Source organism: Mus musculus, chromosome 2, assembly GCF_000001635.26.
Source record: "Mus musculus strain C57BL/6J chromosome 2, GRCm38.p6 C57BL/6J".
In the NCBI taxonomy this organism is placed as follows: Eukaryota; Metazoa; Chordata; class Mammalia; order Rodentia; family Muridae; genus Mus; species Mus musculus.
The window spans coordinates 25757390-25775073 of record NC_000068.7 but is presented as its reverse complement, the minus strand read 5'-3'; the positions used below and the strand labels follow the sequence as shown (position 1 = coordinate 25775073).

The 17684-nt window shown below is 48.9% G+C and overlaps 1 protein-coding gene across 1 annotated transcript; it reads right to left on the bottom strand.

The window, feature by feature from the left end:
- Window positions 1–6975: 6975 nt before the first annotated feature.
- Lcn3 (lipocalin 3) lies at window positions 6976–9541 on the bottom strand. The gene is made up of 7 exons (NM_010694.2): window positions 9397–9541; window positions 8913–9034; window positions 8667–8737; window positions 8330–8440; window positions 7464–7565; window positions 7262–7288; window positions 6976–7116 (listed from the first exon to the last, which is right to left on the bottom strand). Exons 1-7 carry the CDS (start codon window positions 9484–9486, stop codon window positions 7091–7093), a joined length of 549 nt encoding a protein of 182 aa, NP_034824.2. The 5' UTR covers window positions 9487–9541; the 3' UTR covers window positions 6976–7090.
- Between the last annotated feature and the right edge of the window lie 8143 nt (window positions 9542–17684).

Sequence of the window (17684 nt, the reverse complement as noted above, 5' to 3'; positions counted from 1 at the left end):
ATGCCCTGAATAAACTCTATGCTATACTATACCATCATGTGGCTGGTCCCTCAGGGGGAAGGGATGTCTCAGCATGGGTCTGCTGAGGCACACACTTCCCCCATATCTGACTACACCTCCACAAACAGATCTTCTCTTTCTTAATCTTTTTATAAACACAACACCTGGGTCTGGCCCCTGGGGGATGGCAGTTGGTGAGGGCCATGGAGTTCATCTGGGGGTGCCCACACAGCCTTGCTTGACAGGATCTGGGCTGTATTCACTTCCTGCTTCGGGGTGAGGTGAGATGAAGTGAAGGGTCAGAAGTCCTCAGGGATGGCCCTGCATAGGCAAGGATCTGGGTCTAGCAAGTACTGCCAAGTTTGTCCCTAAGGTAGGAAATGTCATTTCGTAAGATCACAAATGCAGGCTAGGCTAGGTCCTTGTGTCTATTTGTCCAAGACGGTGAGATGCTCTGGGTCTCCTCACACAGCACCATTAGCCTCTTTCTCCTGTGGCTAAAAGGGGGTGTCTAGGCCCATTTCCCAGCCATAAGTCATTATGTGCCCCCTTCTCATATGTCTGAACCTGAAGTCACATTCAAATCCCCCATAGAGAACAGTGAAATACCAACTCATGGGAATGCCTTGACCTTGAGCCCAGCACACAGGCCATCATCAGAACCCCCTCCCACTGCCTGCCTTCCAGAGACAGAATGATCCCACCCACAGCCAGATGTGGGCCCTGATGCTCGGATGGAATTCCCATTCTCTTTCTTTATAATTTTAAAAATGATCTTATTCATTTTTATTTTATGTGCATTGGTGTTGTGCCCACATGTATGTCTGTGTGAGGGTGTCAGAACCCCTGGAAATGGGATTACAGACAGATATGAGCTGTCATGTGGGGGCTGGGAATTGAGCCCTGGTCCTCTGGCAGAGCAGTCAGAGTTCTTCACTGCTAAGCTACTTCTCCAGGCCCAACTTCCCATTCTTGTAGCTCAAAAACTTCTTATGTCTGAGGGTCTTGGATTACACGTTTGTCTTAAGGCAGCCATGGTGGACAGGTAGCTGCAGAGCTCGGAGGACATCTACTTCTCCTTGACCTCTTAACTCTGAGCTGGATCCACGATGTCATTCGCTGCACTTATCTTAGTGGGTGGCATATTGCATCCAGAAATCTCAGGCTTAGTGACGGCAAAGACAAGCTAGGAGACATCTCTCTTAGTTTCTGGGGCTCAGAGAGTCACCTGCTGAGTGTCCTTGAGCAATGTTTTAGGTGTTGGAAAGGTTCCCTTGTAAAAGAGGATGTGTTCCTGCCCATGGTTCTGGGTCTGGCCTAAGTCCTGTGGTTGCCCTGTCTCCCATGGTCCTCTTGGCTGTGAGCCACACAGAGAAACTCAGGATAGGCTAAGGACAGTTGTGAAGTGTCTGAGACCATTTTTCACATAAGAAGAGAACTCAGCCTCTATCTATAAAGTGGCCATCTGGAATCAGACTAACTTAGGGGCTGCAGTATTAGCATCTTAGCTGCTGCCTAGGCCATAATATCTTGCAACGGCCTGTCTCCTTTCAAGGAATCTTGTGAAGACATTACCTGTGAGTGTTTTGCTAGCAAACTTTCTGGTGCCAGGATCTCTCACCAGAGTATTGGTGGCCACACAGCCTGTCCCCCTCCTGCTAGGAATCAGAGAGGTTGGCTGCAGGCCTGGGTGAAGCCCTCCAGTCTCCTTAGAAAGGTATAAGAAGGAATGCCCACTCTGGCTAAGTGGGCCCTGTTCTCTCTTCAGAGCCCTTGCTGCTTTCAGTCTGTTTGTCCATGGCATTGAATAAATCTCGTGACCTCATGGAATAATTTCGGTTTTGGTGCTGATTACCATATCTGAGATCCCTCCAGGGCCACTTCTCTTTTGCAGTTGACCTTTCTTTGCAATTATAAAATCCAAGTGAAATACTTAGTTGGAAGCCAAGTGTCCCCTTTGTGATGCACTGGGTCAGCCCTGGCAACTCCACTTCCCCGTGGATATTGGATGGCTTCCTGTGAATCCTCCACATGTCTTCCTTTTATGGACTGCCAACAGAAGTGGGAGATCCCTCTACTTCTGAGACAAAATTGGGAAATTTTATCTATTTCCAGAGGCTTGTAGTTTTCATTTGTATTTCCTAATTGCCTCTGATCACACGTATGTGGTGAGGCACCTAGTCAGATCTTTGCTTGTTACACAGACTTGTTTTGAGATAACTCTATGATTCAAGGAGGGCTCAGTGAGATGGCTCAATGGGTAAAGGTATGTGCCTTGTGAGCCTGACGACCTGAGTTCAATGTCCACATAAAGGGGAGAGAATCAACTCCATTGTTGTCCTCTGACCTCCACAGACGTACCGAGGCATGCACACCTTACATACACATATACTCAATAACAAACTAACTAATATTAAATGTAATCAGGGAAGAATTGTGACGAGCAGAGATGTTTGCATTTCTTCCAGGGTTCATATCTTATATGAGCACAGTGCAGAGACTCTGTCACCTGCTTTTGGCCGGAAGCCTATTCAGAAGGGGTCACTGGAACAGAGAGTATTCTTTGAGGTTACAAGATGTATTTAATGTCATGGTCAGACAAATAGACAGACAACAACCTGATGAGGGCTTTGAGGAAAGGAGATTGGGGCCTGCTTGGCAGTGGGGTCCCTTCATAAAACTGGAACAAAATGGTACACAGGGTGTGTGGCCATCGATATACCATCCTTTGATGTAAATTTCCAGCCCAGATAAGATGCACCTGAAAGTCTGTTAAGCTAGGGAATTGCTGACTGTCTCAGCAGGCAGCCTGCTGTTATCTGCGAAAAGGGAAGGACCACTGCAGGTCTTACAGTCTGAACAGCAGCTGAGACTCACATTCCATTTCTATACCACATAGCATTGCTTCTGATCAAGGACCTTCGTTCACAGTGGAAGAACTTCACCAGGAACCATGGAAAGTGTTGCTTGTTGGCTAGCTGCCTGGAAGGCTAGCTTGCACTCACTTAGATTTCTTATATTCTCCAGGACCCCTGCTTAGGGAATAGTGCCATACACAATGGGTGGGGCTCTCTTACCTACATCAGTTAATAACCAGAGAACCTCCTGCTAGACATGCCCACCAGACAGGCAGTTCCTCAACTAAGGATCTCCTCTTAGATAACTGTCAAGTCGACAGTTAAAGCTAACCAGGAAGGGACCAGGATCTCATCAAGCTTTTTCTCACCATATCTCTAGAGAGGAGACAGGAAGAAAGAAATAGAGAAGAAAGAAGTGGGCAGAGAAGGAATGGCAAAGAAAGGTGCGAAAAATGGCCGATACCCAACCAAGATGATCATGGGCTGGAAGACAGAGTAGAAGCTGTGGTGGATTACGAGAAGAGATTGTGACTAAGGTGTGAGGAGGAGTCCATGGGGAGAACAGGATTCAGGAGGATTGAGTTTTAAACCCAAAGACAGATGCAGCATGACTCCCTTAGGCTTGCTGCTCTCTTCCCTGATCAGCAGGGGCCAGCACTGGGGGGAGATGTCCATGAAATTGTTTTGTTGTTGTTGTTTGTTTGTTTGTTTTTACAACAGTGAATGTGGCCCTATCACACAAAGGAGCAGATTAATAAGTCCATCGAGAGAAACCCAGGAAGGATCTGAGCCCTGATCAGCACTGGGCATTCACTGAGCCTGAAACAGCAGAAAGGGAGGAAACACGCCGGGAGCAGAAAGAAGCACACAGACCTCGCAGCAACGGGCCTGACTTGTAGCTGTGTTTAAGTGTGTGCATGTCTTATCGCCCGGGCACCTGTCCATCCATCCATTCATTCGCCCAACACCGAACTATCCACCCACTTATCTCCCTTGCATCCACTCATTCACCACTAGCTTCCACCCACTGATTACTCTCTCATCCACCACCTCTCCCACCCATCCATCCACCCACCCACCCACTCATCCATCCATCTACCCATCCATCCATCCACTCATCCACCCACTCATCCATCCATCCATCCATCCATCCATCCATCCATCCATCCATCCATCTGTCCGTCCATCTGTCCGTCTATCCAGTGATGGAGCAACACAGGATGGAGATTATATGACTATATGGTTACTCTGGCATTTTCTCTAATGACATTGAGAATCTGGTGTATCATCTATTACTATTTATAGCTCAAAACAGTGAAGTTCCTCCTAAACAATCTCTTTGACCTCTGAGGGTTTTAGAAAGATTATGTAACTTGCCATAACATTACCACAAATGTGGGCTTGGAGACCCTAGTCAATGCTGATGAAAATCTGCCCACACACTGGGTGGTGCCACATGGTCCTATGGAGAGTGACTGCCTGGGCACACATGGACCTCCTTCTCTATCAGGCAGAAGTCTGTAAAACATAAGAGAGGATGCTGGCTGACCTCCACTCACGGCTCGGTGTAGGACCGGGAAAGGCAACCTGGTTCAGCCTGGTTCCTGGTTGAGCTGACCCTGAGGGGCAGCAGGCATTTTGCCTGGTTCCCAGACACTAGGATCCTGACACGAGATCACAGCCCTCCATAGATTTGTGGCCATCAGTCGCATAAGGGCAATGCACCAAGCCCTTCCACAGGTAGAGGACATGACCACAGGTCACGTAGCCTCAAGACAGATCTCCATTTTAATGAGGTACCTTAAAGGCCTGAAAGGCTTACATAGCCAATAAACTCCCCTTTCCAGACATTCCTCCATGCAAAAGGTATTTAACCTCAGGCCCACCCTGAGAAGTGTGGTATAGTTTTAGTCACCCACTTTCCACCAAAACAATAAATGCCTTAAAACCATGGACTGTCTCTTTTCATCTGGATCCGCCAAGGGAGCAATGGAGAAGGTCTTCTCCTAAAGAGCTGGCCATCTACTCTCCCACAGAAGGCCTCTCAGTGCTCCCAGCCATGCCCTCCATCAAGCCAAGCCACTGGCCGAACAAGCCAAGGACTCTCCTCCCCGAGGGACCCAACCAGAGCTCTCCCCTCTTTTCCCCTTCAGCCCTGGGCTAGATCCAACCCTCGGGCCCCAACTCTGTTCTCAGCTCTTCTGCGACATCCAGTGGCACCTGGGTGCCCAAGAGCCCGAGAAGCAGATGCCCGGGCCTCTGTGCAAGTCTGGAGATGCCTGAGCCAGCTCCAGCTGTCCCTGGGACCTCAGATTGTGCTCCCCCCACCCCCAGAGTGGTGTCCCATAGCCCAACACCCTCCCAGAGAGAGCATGAATGGTAAGCTCACTCAAAACTCCCAAGTCCTGCTTCTCCGAGTGGCCCAAGCCCTGTGGCAGGGCGAATGCAGGATCTCCTTAACCCTACAGCTCTGATCACCAGGGTCTGACCTCAGCACAGCCCACTATCAGAGTCTCACCTCTTCTGAGTGGCCTGTTCTTGCTCATGTTCCGCTGACCCTCCTTAGAATGGGCTGTAGCTCTGCAGCTAGCAGGAAGCCACACATGCTCTTCATGGCCACTCTGCTCTCTGGCCTTCTGAGTGTGTTTAACTCATGAAGGAGGCTTTGGGGCAGCATCCTACCCTCCCTCACACACACAGATGCTCTAGCCTTCTGCATGGGAGGCCTGACATCAGTTTTCATTGGACCTCATGATTAGACAGAGTTAATCTGTAGAACTCTTGTCAGAGGGGGAATACCATCAGTGTGGGAAGTGCTGCTTCAGGACCAGGACCAAGAGCTGCTGCACTCCTGCCCACGACACGCCCAGGCCCTGTTCCCACAGAAACAGAGTTCCTGCAACAGGCCATCTTCCCAGACCTTCCAACTCCAGGCGTGGCACTCAGGCCCTTTCCTTGATGAGGGGCAGGATTCTATATCTCTCCACATATGTGTCCATGTGAGTGTATATGTATGTCTGTGTACATGTGTGCCCACACCTATGCATCAGTATGCTCACAAGAGTGGGTGTACACAGGCCATCTATGTCAGTTTTCTGGAAATTGCCATAAAGCTGGTTGTTTTCAAAACAAAGGTTGATTGTCCAACACTTCAGTGGTGACCCCTGCCAATGGAAGACACTGAGCACATCTTTCTCAGGGAAGCCACAAAACTGTGTGAACCCCAGAAGTTTGTATTAGAGGCCTGCTGTGTTATCCAGAGGCCTCGGGATGCTGGTAATCCTTACCAGTGACAGCGTACCTGGGACTGCAGAGGTATGGGCAGGAGGGTCCACGGATTTAAAGGAAATGGCTGGATTCACACCCTCCTTCCCATGGGAAAGGAGGGGGGAGAGAGAGGGGGAAAAAGAGAGAGGGAGAGGGAGGGAAGGAAGGAGGGAGGGAGACAGAGAGAAAGAGACAGACAGACAGACAGACAGACAGACAGACAGACTGACTGGCTTGGACCCTAGCTGACCCCTCAGGCCACTCAGAGCAAAGTCTCAGAATGACCTGAGAAATAGCATTGAACGGCATAGGAATGTTCTAGCAAGGTTGCTCCTGGAGCCGATTCCTTCCCCACAGCCCCTATGTTTCTCCAGCTTGCAGAGAGAGAGAGAGAGAGAGAGAGAGAGAGAGAGAGAGAGAGATCCCAACAGTGTCCCCTACCCATGGAAACAAATTCTCAGTGTCCTACTGTCTGTCCTGCTGGGCCTGGGAATCTAGTCCCAGGCCTGTGCCCTGGTCTCATTCCTACCATAGTCCCCAGGTGGTCCCCACCTGTACAGGGCTCTGTTGGTGTTCACCTGTGGCTTGGAGTCCCACCCTGTCATTGTTGTAGACTTCCTCTTCATCTCACTGATGGCTTAAAAGCTGGGCTTTGGGGTGACATACCTACAGAAGTATCTCAGGGATTGGGGGCCTGGCACGGTCTCCAACTTCTATGCCTACCCCAAGAAAGGCTGGGAGCTTCCATCTCTCCTAAACACTTCCCACTCATCCTCCTCTCAGTAGATCACAAGGGGGGGGGGACAAATGAGGCCATTAAGGGCCACAAGCACAGGCAGAGTCACCAGGGACTGCTGAAGCTCTTTATTGAGAAGCTGGGGGGGGTGAGGAAAGAGAGAAGGGGAGTCGGAGGATCCAGCAGGCCACTCTTTCCACCTCCCATGGGACAGACATGCTGGCGGCACTCACTCACTTGGGCGGCTTGGGAGCTCTAAAGAGGAGAGTTCATGAGACAAGCAGGGTACATGGGGTTCCAGGACACAGAACCTGGGAAGTTCCTGGCTGCAACTGAGGCTTCCAGGTGGACCCTGAAGCCCTGTTGAATACCAAGGATCTCTGTTAAAAGGGTCACTTACCGTAGAAACTCTCTGGTTCACATTTTTCTGTAGGAAGCAGAAAACCCAGAGATAAGAATGAACCCTGGACAAGAGTCTATGGCTCTTATCTTCCCATGACCAAGACCTGGAGCAGGGACAACACTGCCCATGCTGGGGGCAGGGGACATGAGAGTGACAGTTACAGGGGACAGAGGGGGACATGGGTTGCATATGTTCTCACCCATCTGCTCAAGTATGACCAGGTTCTCTGCTACAAGTCCCTTTATCTGTGTGAACACCTTAAATTCCTCCAAGGCCTCCAAATTTTCCTGGGGGTCCCTACCTGTGGAAGATGGATGGGTGAGCAGAGGGAGGTTTGCCACAAAGGCAGGAGCCCAGCACCAGGTACTTCCTCATAGAATAGGCAAGGGCAAGAGATGAGGTGGGGTGGGAGGTTATCACCGAGCTTGGCATCTGAGCCACCAACAGGACCCTGGAAAGCAAAAACCTTCCAGTAGAGGCCTGGAACATCTTGCCCCTGGCCTAAAAGGCCCCTGGGCTGAGAAATCTTCATTTAAGACACCTCTTGTTCTCTTGTTCCCTGTCTCTCCCCATTCCCTTCCCCCCTCTCTCCACGTGGTCTACTCTCTCCCTCTCTCTGCCTTTCTCTGCCTCCACTACTCCCTTCCCCATGCTCTAAATAAAGTCTATTCTATACTATACCTGTGTGTGTCTGGTCCCTCAGGGGGAGGGGATGCCTTGGCATGGGCCTACTGAGGCACCTCCTTCCCCATCCCCACCACCACACTCTGCCAGAACATATTCTTATAGCTCTTTCTCTTTTTATGATCACAACAACTGTCCTTGTGTTATAAACCCACATGACACCATGAGATTCCACAAAGCATCACTAACAGCATCTATTGTCAGGAGGCATGTCTTCTGTCCTGGATGGTACCTGCCAGGCTTGGCTCAGCAAGGTAGTTCTGGCCAACAGCAGCACTGTTCCCTGCCCATGAGGAAAGCTGTTCCTCTCGTGGGGGGTGGCATCTGGAGGAATGATGGGGTAGGCATGGGTGTGCTGAGCTTGAGGGGGTGGAAACTTACCTATGAGCTGTGTCATCAAGAATCTCATCCCCTCTATCTCTCCATCACAGTAGAGCATGTAGTGGCCCTTCACAGAAGACAGCTGCACCTGCAGGTGGGTCTTACCCTCAACTGTGGAGACCCAGGAAAGAGCAAGGTTAGCTTACAACCACCTGGGTCCCTCTTCTGACTGTCACCTCAGCCTCTAGTCACAGATTCTAAGTGACTACTGTGGCCTGAGAGCCAAGGTCTAGGGTTCCCAGGACTCACCTGTGATCCCTCTTAGGGGTGGGGCTTGGCAGGAGACTCTCCCATCTACGGGCTGCCAGCCACCCATCCCTGGGCTGATAATACTTACAGGCAAGGTACTGGCCAGGCACATCTGTTTTCTCCAAGATGGTGGTCACTTCAAGACACTGATCATAGATCCTGGAATCAGAAACAGTTTTGCAGTGGCCCTCTTAAATCTGGCTCTCATGCCAACTAAGTCTTATTCTTCCTCTTCAACCCACTACTATAGTCCTTTCCAAGTCAGGGGGACCTTTTAAAACTACTCACTGAGAAGGTAAAAGACCAACCAACCATGGGAGCCACAGTCACTCACATATGTGTGATAGAAAGCTCTATGTCCCCATTGTTCAGCACCAAGATTAACATGGGAGAGACCTTGTTTATTGGGATGTCGTCTTCTGACACCAAGGCCTTCAGGAACCATTTTCCGGAAAACTAAAAAGATGAAATTTTCTCTTTGCCTAATGCCTGACCACCCTCCCTGTGGAATATTTACCCTCCAGCTACCATTCATGTCTGCCCATTCTATTCCACCACCAAAACATAGAAAGCTCACATGATCGGGATCTGCTTACTCCAAGTGTACCTGGGCCTTTTGCTAGCACACGCTCTCAAACTGCACCCCTGAGCACAGGGAGGCCTGAACATGCATGGGGGTCTGATAACTCCAAATTAGTCTGTTCTCTTTACTTACAACCTGTGACACAAGTCAGATTGGGATCCACCCTGAATCCAGAACCCTGGTCTTCTTGCACCAGTAAAAGCTGAGACTACCCTGTGGCCCAGACCTGACTCACATTCCCATTATTGAAAGCCAGGAATGAAGAGTCCTGGGCCTGCAGGACAGCAACCAGACAGAAGCTAATGATCAGGAGCAGAGCCCTCATCTCTAGGGTCTGCATTCACAGCCAACCAACAGGTAGCAGGAACAGGAGAGGCTATACTGGCCCCTCACTTGACTACTCTTTATACAGACCCATGCAGGGTCCTTGAGGAACTTGGCAGAGGACCAAGTCCTTCTGAGTTATGTCCACAGCCAGCTGGCAAGACGAATATCAGAGTTTTGTATAACAGCTTGTTAAGACTTCAAGAAATCAAGACCATTGATTAGAGTGGCAGCCACTGTTCAGAGTCCCAAGAAGATGAGGGACAATTGGAAACTCAGAGGAAATGTGATCCACAACGTCTGATCTGTTGTTGGAATCTGGAGAACTGCAAGGACCACCCAGCAGTCACTGGGGAGGGGGTCAGAATGGAGAGAGAGCAGGATTTCAGATGCACTCTGCCTTATGAGCTCCAACTCACCCCCCTGAGTCCGGCACTCGCTGTTCTGTTGGGAACTTTGTCCAAGGGTGTCCTGCAGGGCCCAGCTGTTCAACTCGGGGCTCAGCCTGGTCATTGAGTTGACCTTCTAGAAACGCTCTCCATGCCTTCCCCTTCCTGGCTTTCTCCTCATCAGAGCACTGGCAGGAGCTTCCAGAGGCTGCTGTCACAAACCACCTCCAACCAGGTCTTCCACACCTCACATTTGTTCCCCTCAGCCATGGAGGCCAGAAGCTGGGTGTGAAGACTGGGCAGGCCAGAGCCACACTCCCCAAGGCTCTGTGGAGGCCCCTGGATGATAGACAGCTACCATAACTCTCTTCCTGTGGTTTCCTTACACAAGTTCTGCCTGTCTTCACCTAGCCTCGCCTTAGCCCTGAAGGCCCTTCTGAGTGCCTGTGACAAGGAATCTCATCAGAGGATTTAGGCCATCCTAGTTCTTGCTTATTTCAGTTGAGATTTTAATCTCTGAAGCAAGGCTTCAATGTCCAAAAGAGCTCACAGCCTTTGGACCACATTGTCATGAGGCTAGCAGTCAGCCCTTCAGCACCTGGACATCTCTTGACAGTTCTCCATAGTTTCTATTTGCCCTCACAGGTTGGTAGAACATAGGTTCTGAGATAGGGGACCCAGGCCATAGTCACCATTGCACTCAGAAGGGCTCTCTTGGCTGCCCTCACCTGGTCCAGGCTGTTCCTACTGTGTCTGTGTCTGTGCCTTTAGCACAAATGAGTCAGAGTACCAGTCAGCCTGCTTTGGGTGGCATTCACTGTATGGCCTCTGCACCTAAGTTCTCCAGGTCTCTGAGAGCAGTCATGCTCTCTTAACTTGGGCAATAGAGACTCCTAGCTTGGTTGTCTGTCCTGGTACCCCAGCCTGACCCAGCATGGGATGCAGCCTCTTCCCAATGGTGTCTCTGTGTCCCTGGCCCCAGGGCTTGTGCTCCACATGCTCTCATTGCCCTTAGGGCTCAGAATCCAAGGTGGTAGCTTGACCTAGTCATTATCCTATAGGAAGTTCAGCTGAGCAACCCCTGTCCTTCCAGGTAGGAAGGCACAAAGTCAATACCTGTCAGGCCAGGGACCAAGAGTTGGTCCCAGACTCCTGAGTGGAAGTCTCTGGCAACTGTTCTGTGTTGACCTTCTGGTGACAGACAGGCACCCTGCCTATGGCTGAAACTTGAGAGAACAGGTGTTTGTCTGGATCCCTGAAAGCCCTCCATGGCTGCCCTGTTGTCATGAACCAAATACTCAAGGACGTTTGAAGGGTGACAAAGACATCTCAAGGGTGTCAAGGACATCTGAAGGGTGTCAAGGATATCTGAAGGGTATCAAGGACCCATTTGTCAAGGACCAAGGTGCATTTTTGTTCATTGCTCAGTAGGGCCAGTGTGAGGGAGGCTTCAGTTAAGACCCAGCAGGTCACAGAGGAACAGGCAATGTCTTAATGTCCCTTGCACATACAATGAAGACAGGAACACTAGAAAGCTATAGACACTTTTATCCCCCATCTGCCCTGACCTAAGGTTCATAAAGAAGCAGAACTGCAGTTTCCAGAGCAGGAAGGAGATTCAGAGCCATGTGGGGCTGAGGGCACTGAGAGACTCCAGTCATGGGTGGTGGCCTTCGTGGTCAGTGTAGGTGGGGACTTCAGAGCCTTACCACTTCTGTGGACCCCACACTGAATAGGGTGGACTAAGTGTCCCCTAACATAGGCCACCATAGGGCTGTCTTTTGCATGGATCAACACAGCTCCATGGTCACTCTGAGTCTTAGTTAACTCCAGGCTCAGATCTTCTAAGCTGAATCAGGTATGGAACCAGAAATACTGAGACAGATTAGGGGATTCTTGACCAATGTCAAGCCCTGCTAAATATTGTTAGTATCACTGTTAATGTTAATGGAAAGTTACTAATATAAGCACTCCTTCTGGTGTTAATTTTTCTGTGAAAATGTTAGGAGGCAGTGATTTACCTCCCTAATTGACAGCTGTTAGATTCTTTCTGGTATCCTGTCTGCCTTGAATAAAAGACTGTCAATCAAGCAGCCAGCCAGACTTCCCTTATGCCAACTACAGATATCTTGAGGAAGCTACTCAACAATTGCTGCAGCTTGTTGATAAACCACAACTCTGGCTCCAGGAGGTGAGGTCCTATCTATGCCTGTTTGGAAAAGTTGATGCCAGACTTTTCCTCCAACTACATCTACCCCAGCCAGAGGAAGAGCAGCTTTCCTGGTGGCCCAGGATTGGGAGAGTCATGCCTGGTACAGAGGGGTAGTTCCCTGCCTAGGACGAATACAGCCCTTAATGTGTGTGAACATTTGCTATGATGGGTATTGGTGGATTGTTGAGCTCCTTTGTGAGCTAAGAGGTCCCTTACTGAGCTGTCCTGCTGTGCCTGCTGTCTTATGTTTCAACAGTAGGTTCTATAAAAGACTTCTTCAGGGGTTGGCACGATGACTCACTGGGTAAATGCATTTGGCATCAAACCCGACAACCAGAGTTTGTTCAATGGGAGGTATATGGTAGGCAAGAACTGACTGCTGGAAATTGCCCTCTGACCGCCACTAGTGTGCCATGGTACACACAGAACCCCTCACACAACAAATACTATGTAATAAAAATGTGAAAGGCAAGAAAATATATGGGAGATGTCATTTGCTAAGGTACTTGCCTCATAGATTTGAAGAACTGAGGTCTGTTTCCAGAAGCCATGTAGAAGCAAGGCATAGGGATAGGTGATCTGGACAACAGTCAGACGAGAGGCAGACAGGTGATCCATGGAGATCACTGTCAGCTAGTGTAGCCTAATCTAGCAAAGTTCCAGGCCAGTGAGAGACATTGTTTCAAACAAAAGATGGAGGGCACCTAAGGACTGACACTCAAGGCTGTCCTCTGGCCTACAAACACACACACAGACACACAGAGATACACAAACAGACACATTCACATAGATACACACAGACACACTCAAAGAGACAAATATGGACACACATATATATGGAGACACACAGACACACTCACACAGACACCCACACAGAGATACACACATACAGAGATACACACACAGACACACAGAGACACACATACAGAGATACACACAAACACACACACACACAAACACACTCACAGAGACACACAGGCACAAACACAGACACACACACAGTTACACACAGAGTTACACACACAGGGACACACAGAGAGAGACATGCAGATATACAAACACAGACACATACACAGATACACAAATTTATACACACACACATAGACACATACAAAGAGACACACAGAGAAACACACACAGATACACACAGAGTTACACACACAGAGACACACACAGAAATACACACACAGAGACACACATATGCACAGAGACACACAGTTATACACATAGACACACACATACACAGAGACACACAGAGTTATACACAGGGACACACACATAGAGAAACACATACACAGAGACACACACAGAGACATACTCACAGACACACACTCACAGACACACACACTCACAGACACACACACGCACACAAATAAATAAACAGAAAACAACTTAGGCAATGCGTTCCTGCCTACTTTCATTAGCCATCACTAATAGAGTAGAATGAGCTGGTCTAGAAAAGAGTGGCCAGCAGCTTTGATGGTTGCCAGGCAATGGGTGAAGAACCACAGCGGCTGAGAAGTAATGGAGAGGCAAGGAAAGCAGGATCTGGAGCTGCAGGGAGCCATAGCCACAATCAAGACATTGGTGGTGATAGCAGGAGCCAGAGAAAAATCATCAGGTGGCATCTGTGGCAGTGGTCATACAAACAAGAAGGGACTGGAAGGTCCCAGTGGATGGCCAGAGCAGAACTAACATAGACTGCCAGAGAAGAGAGACGGAAGACAGAGGCCTGAGAGAGGCACCCAGGTCTAGAACCATTGTCAGTAGATGAGGAGTCCCTCCTTTCTGGACCTATGTAGAGCTGTCGCACAACACTGTAGGGCCAAGGGTCTCAGTAGCCATGAGTGTGCTAAAACTGGGCGGTGCCACCTGCTCCTGGTCCCAGCCATCTGCTGCCGCCCCTGCCATTCACTGCACCTGCACCTGAGAAATAACAACAACTGCCCAAGAACCAGCTAAGAAGAGTTCTTGCTGGCCACAAGTTCTATCCATACAGAGCAAAAGCCCCAGCCAGGTGATTGGGAGCATTACCAGACCCAGGGGCAACCTGGACAGCTCCTGGCCTCAAGAAGGATTCTTGGATACTCAGGAGTCAGGCAAGTAGATCCGGACTACAAGGCTAATGAAGCCAAAGGATGCGACTCACACCAGCACAGCCTGGGAGTCTCCCCGTGTCCAGCAGTGGTCTGCTACTGGGGTCCTCGGGATCCTATGATCTCAGTTCCTTCCAGGCTCCTCTAGACTGTTTGCCCATGGACAGTTTTCTGTGGCTGTGAAGGATTGCCTGCGATGCTGTGACCAAAAGCCACGTGGAGCCATCATCTCTGGCCCTGCTGACACACAGTGATGAGACATTACAGCCTGCTGTCACCTGTCCAGGCACATTATCATTATGGGTTGTATTGTGTTCTGCAACTTTACTTTTAAAATATAAAATAAACTGGCACGGAATGTGAATAGTAACTGTGGCCCAAGCCTAACACTTGTCGAGAGGCCCCACAATTCCTCTGTTAATCGCCTGGTGGGGATATGGGTGGTTTGATATTTCTTAGGGACAAACTAACCTTCTATTGCAGGTACAAAACACACCTGCCTACAATGTTTTCTTTTTTAAAGAGGGATTTATTTCATGTTTAGTTACTAGTGTATCTGTGTGAAGGTATGTACCTGTGTGTGAGTTCTCAGAGCCCAGGGGGAGTGTCAGGTACTTGAGAGCTGGAATTACCTGTGGCCGTAAGTTGACAAACATGGGAACTGGGAATTGAACTCAGGCGCTCAGGAGCAGCAGTTCAGGCTCTTACCCACTGAGTCATTGCTCCAGGCTCCTCCAGTGGCTCCTCCCTCCACATACTGTGACTTCAATTTGCTCAGATATTATGGAAGGTTCCGTGTCTACATTCAAAGTGAAAATTGTCCTGCAGCCTTTTAATACCACCACTGTCCTTATCAGGATTTCCATTCGGCCTATTCTGGACTCGTTAAAAAACAAAACAGATTTTTTCACTTTAGACATTTACTTTTGAACTATAGGACCTCTGTTGAGTTTACTATAGAAATTAATTAGTGTGAAGATTTGCAATACAAGTGTTTTGTGTTCACAGGCCCTCAAGGCTGGTCTTGAGCTCATGGTTAGGCCCCAGCCTCAAGTCTCCCATGCCCTGGCATTACAGGCAGGAGCCGTGATGTCTGGCTAAACTTGACATCTACAGGGCCACTGAGACATTGCTCTCTTCCGTGCCAAATCTGGTTCTTCTAAGGAGTCTGTGAATTTTGCGTAGGTTGTAAAATTAATTTTATACTTGATGATAATGTTCTCTTACTGCTACTTTGTAATAGCATGCTAAAGCGAGGATGATCCCTTCACTTGTAATGACGGATGTTCCCACTTGTTACTTCCTTATCCTTGGCCAGCTTTGCTAGAACTTGTCAATAGTGTTCAATTCTGTAAATATTCAACGTTTCTTTTGTAATCAGCTATAAATTTGCTTGGTTTGCTTCTAGCATCTAGTATACAATGTTTGAGGTACCATGGCAGGGAACTGGAGACCGTGGGCTTGAGTCTGCCCTCTTTCCTGCTACAGTCTTTCCAGTGACAAGGTTCCAGGTCAGTTTCATAGCAGCACTAGCAAACATCATGTGCTCCACTGAAAATGCGTAGGGCTGACGTCAAAGAGATTAGCACCGTGTCTATCTAACCAACACACGGGTTGGTTCTGTTCATAGATGATTTGCATAGATTTATTTTACAAGTCAAACTAACCTTCAGTCCTGGGGATAACTCCACTCCCACCACATGCCACTCCCAAATCTCCCTCCTGCCTCCCCTTCAGGGTACCCTAATCCTTATCTCATAGCACCCGGGAACCAGAGATCTTTCCTCAACCTCTCTGTATGTCTCTATGGCATATTACAGAACAAAGCCAACTGGCTGTGACCTCTCAGGATAAGTTCATTCAGCATGACGCCTTCACACCAATGCACAATGTTCTGTCAGCAGCTTGTTCCATATCAGTGCAGGTAGTAACTCACTGTACGGACACCCCATAGTTTGCCCCACCATTCCTAGTTCTAGATCACTATAAAGTAAACTTACCTATTAGTTGTAGTTAATCCTATGCTTGCATTTTGGAAGGTATACCTGAAAGAAAATGCTAGACCATATATTGAGTATGTATAGCAACAAAAAAAAAATCACAAATGGTTTTCTAAAATATATTTACACAATTGTCTTCCTGCAGCTGTGCATCTGAGTTGCTATTATCTAAATATGCCTGGTCGTTGTCTTGGGTATGTGGTGTCTGCTTTACTGGTGGCTGAAATGTTCCCATGTGCTTGTGAGCTTCCTGCCAGACACATGGCATCTTTGGTCATCTCTGTTCAAGTACATTGCTCCTGTCCACGGTTGGCTTGGTTACCTGATGGTAAGGGTTGAGTTTTCCTCACCGACACAAGTGTTGTTCATGTAACTTGAAATGCTTCTCAATGCATCTCTTGTTTTTCTGTCCAGTCAGCCATGTCCATCCTACTTACAAAGCTGTTCTAAGTGTGAGAAGTCAGCCCACTAATTTCCCTTTACCGGGTTGTTCCTTGCTGACAGATCTCAGAACTGCCTTGCCACCCAGATCATGACAATCCTTTCTTTGTTTTCCCCTCATTGCTTCGAGACCAACAGGAAATTGAGGCCTGTAATCCTGTCAGAGCTGACTTGGAAGGGAGCACTCAGGCTGTAGTCAAGGTCTGCTGGCTGACCTGCCTGTGGCTGCCAACTGATCAGTGCCAAGGGTTGGAATGATAGAGGCTTGCTTTTGTAATTTTGTCAAAAACTAAATTGCCCCTTTCCAACAGCCCCACCCACCCCTGCATGTAAACATAGGCTCAGGGAATATCTTATGGCAGGCACTCATCTTCATCTGCTGCACCCTACCGCATACACCCCTTCCTTCCCTATGATGCTGGACAGAGAACACAGGTGCCTCCCACTTTCTAAAACATATACACATCCTTTGATGCTCCCCCAGTCTTGTTCATGTTATTTAAAATGCTTTTTTTCAATTCATAACTTGTTTTGTTTCAACTTATTACTTTCTGCTGTGTTCCTCAGGGTAACTGAGGGACAGGCCTCAATGTGGACCAATGTGCAGATCAGGCCCTGGGTCAGAAATGTACAAAAACACAACCGGGGGCCTGTGGTTTTGCTGGCTTCTGGGTCAGCTCCGAGTCTGAAGAGACATCCACACTAGCATCAGTCACTTGGAAGAGCAGAGCTGCTTAGGGTCAGTCACTTGGAAAAGCAGAGCTGCTTAAAAGCAGGGGCCACACGGGAATTGCCAGTGACAGCTGGCCTTGGGGACTGTGAGTCCTACTTGCCTGTGAAGGGGAAGCAGACAGTGGGAAGTCATGGAACTCAGGCCTGGGGTGTGAAAGTGAGGAGAGAGCATGTTCCATTGAGGCTCAGGCTCTAGCAGGCTCTCACTGACCCCTCCTCTCTCAATTCCACAGCCTATGGCTGCCTCACTCCACTTCCTCCTTTTTCTTCAAGTGGCCTTTTCTTGGCCCAACATCTGTCTAACAGACATCTGCCATTGAATCTAGACC

Bases quoted from the DNA above. Each gene is read 5' to 3' on its own strand.
- Lcn3 (NM_010694.2), bottom strand. From the start codon at position 9,486: ATGAGGGCTCTGCTCCTGATCATTAGCTTCTGTCTGGTTGCTGTCCTG. The intron at 9,035-9,396 runs GTGAGTCAGGTC...TCATCTTTTTAG, and splicing joins TGGCTTTCAATAATGGGAAT to TTTTCCGGAAAATGGTTCCT. The intron at 7,566-8,329 runs GTAAGTTTCCAC...CATCTTCCACAG, and splicing joins CTTGATGACACAGCTCATAG to GTAGGGACCCCCAGGAAAAT.